The 6,866-nt window shown below is 42.5% G+C and overlaps 1 protein-coding gene across 1 annotated transcript; it reads left to right on the forward strand.

The window, feature by feature from the left end:
• The first annotated feature begins 369 nt into the window (after positions 1–369).
• Positions 370–3,231, forward strand: LOC119653218. Its single transcript, XM_038057827.1, has one exon. The coding sequence runs from the start codon at positions 370–372 to the stop codon at positions 3,229–3,231; it is 2,862 nt and encodes a 953-aa protein (XP_037913755.1).
• The last annotated feature ends 3,635 nt before the right edge of the window (positions 3,232–6,866 follow it).

The following is a 6,866-nucleotide window of genomic DNA, read 5'->3' on the forward strand; positions in this document are numbered from 1 at the left end:
GATAACTGAATTGAGACAGGAGGACTTAGCTGATTCATCGTATAACATTTCGGGGAAGATCGACGTCCTCCTGGGTGCTGACGTTTATGGCGATCTATTGGAAAAGGGCGTAATCCGGATAAAGAATACCAAAGTTTTGGCTCAAAAAACCAAAATCGGTTGGATCCTGTCCGGGCCTGTCAACCAAGTAATACGAGCATCAGAACCTTCCATCAGTATGGTTAGCATCGAACAGCTAGATGCTGACATACGAAAATTATGGGAACAGGAAGAGTTACCACATGAGACTGCGAGAGGCAGTTCATCCGAACTACTAAGAGGGATCCAAAGTCAGGCCGATACATAGTCAGGCTGCCGATTAAGCCTGATATGAACCCTTCCATCCTGCTGCATCCGTCATTAAAAGACGCTGTCATACGCCTCCGCCAGACAGAGGCAAAACTCGAACGGAATCCAGAGCTCAAAGCGCAGTACAATGCATTCCTAAAGGAATATCTGGAATTGGGACATATGAGCGAGGTCCCATCCGCAGAAATTTTTTGCAAACACTCATACTACTTGCCACATCATGCTGTAGTTAGAGAGGACAGCACAACTACGAAAGTTCGCGTCGTATTCAATGCGTCCCATAAAACTTCCTCCGATATCCTAATGGTGGGACCAAATACGCAATACACCATCTTTGAAATATTGCTGCGGTGGAGGAGGCATAAATACGCATTGGCTGCTGACATTGAGAAGATGTACCGACAGATACTCGTGGACAGTCGAGACTGCGACTTACTGCGAATTGTTTGGAGACCAGAACCCCAGGGTCCAATAAAGCGCTACCGGCTAAACACAGTAACTTATGGCACCGCCAGTGCTCCCTTCCAAGCAACACGTACCCTACAACAGGTCGCTGAAGACGAGCAATTCACGTCACCATCAGCAAGTGAAAGCATCAAAATGGACTTCTATGTAGATGACTTGCTGACCGGATCCTCGACCATAGAAGGTGCAGCGAAATTGCAAAACGATATTGTGAACGTTCTCAAAAAGGCTGGATTTAACATTCGAAAATGGTCCACGAATTATGAGGAGGTTCTGAAACATGTAAGCACCGCTGACCGGGAAACGTCTGACGTAGTCAACATCAATCTAGAAAACACCGTCAAGACATTGGGTTTGCAATGGATTCCTAAAGACGACATATTCACCTTTAAAGTGAAACTGCCTCATATCTCAGCGAACGAGCCAGTTACGAAACGAATAATTACATCCAATGCTGCAATATTATTCGATCCGCTTGGTTGGATCCAGCCCATCATAATAGTTAGCAAGATATTTATCCAAAGGTTGTGGCTGCAGAAACTGGATTGGGATAAGCCCGTACCTGACCAGTTGAAAATCGAGTGGCTGACTTACATGAAGGAGTGGCCAGCGTTATCACAACTTCAAATACCACGATACATACAGACGTCTGATCGCTGCAAGGTAGAACTCCATGGTTTCTGGGACGCGTCAGTGGCAGCCTTTGCAGCGGTGATTTACGTTCGAGTAATACATCCGGATGGCACGGTATCGGCGAACATATTAACATCGAAATCGAAAGTGGTACCTTTAAAGGTACAGTCAGTACCCCGGCTAGAATTGAACGGTGCCGTCCTACTATGCATATTGATGAAACACGTGAAGCAAGCTTGCGAATTCCCTGCCGACACAGCTGAATTTTGCTGGACGGATTCGACCATTGTTCTCGCTTGGTTGAGTGATCACCCAGCCAGGTGGAAAACGCTCGTCGCAAATAGGGTGAGCGAAGTACAGGCTACGAGCAACTCTAGTCAATGGAGACACGTCGATACAGAGTGGAACCCGGCAGACATAGCGTTACGGGGAGTGACTGCTTCTCAACTCCTCAAAAGCGATTTATGGTGGAACGGACCCGAGTGGCTGCAACACAAACCAATCAACTACTCGTCAAGGGCAATCGACATTACCACGACACTCGAGAGGAAGCCTGAGACCTCCTGCAAAGTTGCGAAGGTTGCGAAGTTCACTTTCGACGATAGTATACTGGGAGGGTACTGCGACTTTGCAAAACTGATTAAAATTGTGGCCTATTGCCTTCGCTTTAAGTCACCAACTATTGCAAAACCTGCAACCCTGACAACTTCAGAGCTCAACAACGCTGAAATGGCATGCGTACGGCTATCCCAAGCACTATCTTTCAAAGATGAGATAGAAAGGTTGGACAAGGAACAACCACTTCCAGCCACTTCAAAATTATTCCAGCTGACACCGTTCACTGATGCTGAGGGGATCCTCAGGGTGGGCGGAAGACTGCGACACTCACTATTATCGGACGATCGTAAGCATCCAGTGATTCTAAGTCCTGACTGCAAGTTGTCCGAATTGATCGTAAGAGCATACCATTTGCGCACTTTGCATGGAGGCAATCAGGTAACCCAAGCAGCAATCAGAAGACAGTACTGGATATTGCAGTCTTCCAAATTGGTAAAAACATGCATCCACAAATGCATAACCTGTTTTAAATCAAACCCAAAGCCAGGAGAACAGTTAATGGGAGCGTTACCTGAAGCACGAGTCACCCCTGGAAGAGCCTTCAAAACCTGCGGACTGGATTTCGCCGGACCAATACAACTAAAATGGTCATCGGGCAGAGGCGCTAAAACGATGAAATCCTATATAGCCCTCTTTATCTGCTTGAAGACCAAAGCCATTCACTTGGAGATTGTGAGTGATCTCTCTGGACAAGCGTGTCTTGCAGCAATCAAACGATTTGTGTGCCGGCGCGGTTTGTGCTCGGATTTGTATTCTGATTGTAGTACGAATTTCGTAGCAGCCAGTAAAGAAATAAAACACCAGTTCATGCAGATGATGAAAACAGTTCAGTCCACGGTAGCTAACGACAAAATCACCTGGCACTTCATACCCCCGAGCAGTCCTCATTTCGGAGGATTACGGGAAGCTGGGGTGAAGTCGGTCAAACTACACCTGCAGAAAGTAATCGGTGACAGCTTGTTAACAATGGAGGAAATGTACACGGTTCTCACCCAGATCGAAGCAGTTCTTAATAGTCGGCCACTCATGCCCATCAGCGACGATGTTAATGATCTGGAAGCACTCACTCCCGCGCATTTTTTGATTGGCGAACCACTCATATCAATCCCGCAAGAAACCCCGAACGAAGAATTAAACCTGCTGAAAAAATGGAAGCTGACACAGTAAATTGTAAAACAATTTTGGAACCGGTGGTCAGATGAGTTCATCTCAAGGTTGCAACAAAGGCCAAAATGGATGAAGACAAAGCCGAACCTGGAACCCGGACAACTGGTATTAGTCAAGAGCGAGAATTATCCTCCATCAAAGTGGCCATTAGCTCGTATCACTGAGGTTCATCCTGGTGTAGACGGTCTAGTTCGCGTAGCAACAATTAAATTACATGGCCGTATTACCAAGAGACCAATCGTCAAGTTAGCGGCTCTACCTATTGAAGACCACCATCCAGTGAACATTCCAGAGGGTTCTAACAAGAATGTACATGCCTCCGCGAACAAACAGGACAGTCAACCCACTAAAGTCAACCGGAAACGAAGAACTGCTAAGCCAACCAACGAACCAACTACGAGGAAAACATGCTGCCAACGATCAATCTCACCTTTCAATTGTTTATTTCTCATGTCAATCATAGCGTGTCTACTCCCATCGATAAGTACAGCATTGAACATAACATCGATTCCTAGTGGAATATACATCGAACATCTAGGATACGCATATACTAACAGGGGAACACTCAGGATAAGTCTAACGATACCATGGAATGACGTCAAAAACGATAGCATAACTGCAACATCAGTAGCCGAAAAGATAGACAAACTATGCCCCTTAGGACGCGTTGCTACATCGGAAATACAGTGTGCAGATCTCAGTCAACAATTATAAGAGTTAAATCAAGAGGTTCAACAGAAGATTCACACATTGGTCTTTATGCATCCAAGAAAAAGGCGTGGAGTACTCGGGGACATGCTAACAACACTATTTGGCGTTAATGACAGAGTATATCATGACATCGACGATTTAAACACAGACCAACAAAAGCTCATTCAAGCTAATCGACAGCATGGAAAACTGATGTTAAGTGCGTTACAGACAATGAACCGAACCAATGAAAAAATGCAACTAAAACTGGTAGACTTCAACAGTCATCTGAACCATGTAACAAGCGTCATTAACCGATACACTAAATGGTATAGCGCAACAATCGATGGTAATAAAGTCAATTTGCAATTTCAAAGTGCCTATCAACGAGCGGAAAACTTTCTATCTGAGCTGAATCAGAAGTATTCGTCTATTCTGAACAGTCTGTATACCAAAAATGGGGTTATAGAATGTTTTAACATCGCAGAATTGTACCAGGTGATTAACCGTACCGAATAGCTACTACCAAAACAGCATAAAGTGTATCACATACCTATGAATCGTATTGAGACTACACACACAGAAAATAAATTGACGATCTTTGCTTACCTACAAATCATCGATACAAACCAGTTCGAGCTCATAAAGCCGACAGCTGTTCCTAAACGAATCAACGAAAAGGATATGTATGCAGTTGTGGACTTTTCATCTAAGTTCTTAGCGATTGACTACAACAAACAACTATACTACGAACTTGACGAAGCTACCTTCAATAGAGCGACCAGGATCAACGACACTTTGTACATCATAAACGTAAATGCAATATACGAGTTCAGGGGAAGTAAAAACTGCGTAATTCACGAAATATTCAGTTCTATGGCAGGCAAAGGCTGCATTTCCAAAATATTTGCGCTCAATTCGACAGTTTGGATCGCTCTTCATAATAAGAATTTCTGGATTTTTTTAAGCCTCCGGCCAATAACTATATTCACGTTGTGTCACGGAGTTCGCCACGAATACAGCCTAAAGGGTTCTGGCATCATCCAGCTACCTCCGTCATGTTCTCTCCACACCCCACAATTCGTATTAATTTCGGACCAAGAGGAAAAGGGGTCCACATTCAGCGTCTATTTCAAGCCTAAGGAACCACACATCAACATGGGCCTGAACCTAACGACGGTTCCAACACTAAACACTTCATTCATAACGTCCGCTGAAACCTTCGCACAACATATACAGGAAGCATTCAACTTGGAGGAGCACGACGAAACAATAGCATGGAAACCATCATGCACTATTATCACTGGAATTTTACTCTTTATAAGAAAAAGAAGTCAGACGATTCAACTTCCACTTCCCACCACAAAATGGTACGACCTACCGTCAAAAAATTAAATATCAACTAAATTATACTAATGCTAATAAATATTAATCAAATATAACAAATTTCTCAATTTTGTACTTCAAACGTTACGGAACTACTTATATGGCGTTAGTGATCTGACAATATTTACCGATCACCAATCGCTTACATTCTCCATTTCCGACCGTAATCCAAACACAAAACTTAAACGTTGGAGAAGTTTCATTGAGGAATTTTCACCAAAAATTTTTTACAAACCTGGCAATAGTAATGTCGTAGCAGACGCTCTATCTCGTCATTACATTCAACATCTCAGCAACGATAATGCCACTGGGAGAACTTGCACAAACAGTGAAGTATCTTTTACTCAGTACATTCGGACCGTGTATGAACCGATAAATAGTTTTAGAAACCAAATATCTATTTTTATCACTGGCAGAATCAACCGAAATAAAAACGACAGCACCGTTCGCCGGCTATCTCCGACACGATTTTCAATTTAAGGATTTTCTTTCATTTATTATAGATGGTTCTTAAAAATGTAATTAACTATAATATTGTAAACGGAATTTATTGTCCGCTTGATGTGCTCGGAAAAATCCAAAACGAATTAGTGGAACTATTTCCATCAGTCCGATTTAGGCACACTACTAAATTCGTTATCGATCTTCTCAATAGTAACGATTAAGTGGAAACCATAGCTATAGAGCATGAAAGAGCACACCGTTCAGCAAACGAGAACTACCAGCAAATTTTACTTTCCCAAGCTTAGGCAGGAAATTAAGGCTTTCGTGGGAAAATGTGCTATTTGTGCGCAAGGAAAGTATGCAAGACATCCGAAGAAAAAGATGTTGACTCCTACTCCAATCCTCAATTACCCTGGTGAGATCTTTCACGTGGATATTTTTAACACAAATGGTCTTTACTTTATCACATGTATCGACAAGTTCTCTAAGTTTACCATTGTAGAACGTATATCCTCTCGATGCATAGTCGATATAAAGAATGTTCTACTCAAGATTATTGGATTTTTTAGGAAACCAAGAATACTGGTTACTGACAATGAACCTTCATTCTGTTCTCAAACTATCGAATCTCTGATTAAAAACAAGTTCAACTTGTCTCACTATACCGTACCTGCAATGCATAGCGTAAGTAATGGTCAAATAGAGAGATTCCATTCAACACTTGCTGAAATTTCGAGAACTTTGAATATGGAGAACCACACCGATGACACTAAGGAAATAATGTTAACAGCCGCCATCAAATATAATGGTTCAATTCACTCCGTAATTAAAAGAAGACCTGTAGACGTCTTATTCTCTCTACTTGAAAAGGAAATTAAGGAAGTAAGATATCTCCTCCAGAAAGCTCAAGAGAAACAATGTCAAATCCAGAATAAGGAACGGGTATCCCGTGAATTCCACGCCGGTCAAGAAATATTTGTTAGAATAGACAAACGGGGAGGAACAAAACTGACTAGGAGATAGGTAAAGAAGATTGTTCAAGAAGATGGCAAAAAGATTCACAAAGATAATATTCGATAAAAATCTTTTCAGATTACTAGTCTTCACCACAACCA

The sequence above is a fragment of the Hermetia illucens genome, chromosome 1 (assembly GCF_905115235.1).
Source record: "Hermetia illucens chromosome 1, iHerIll2.2.curated.20191125, whole genome shotgun sequence".
Classification (NCBI taxonomy): domain Eukaryota; kingdom Metazoa; phylum Arthropoda; class Insecta; order Diptera; family Stratiomyidae; genus Hermetia; species Hermetia illucens.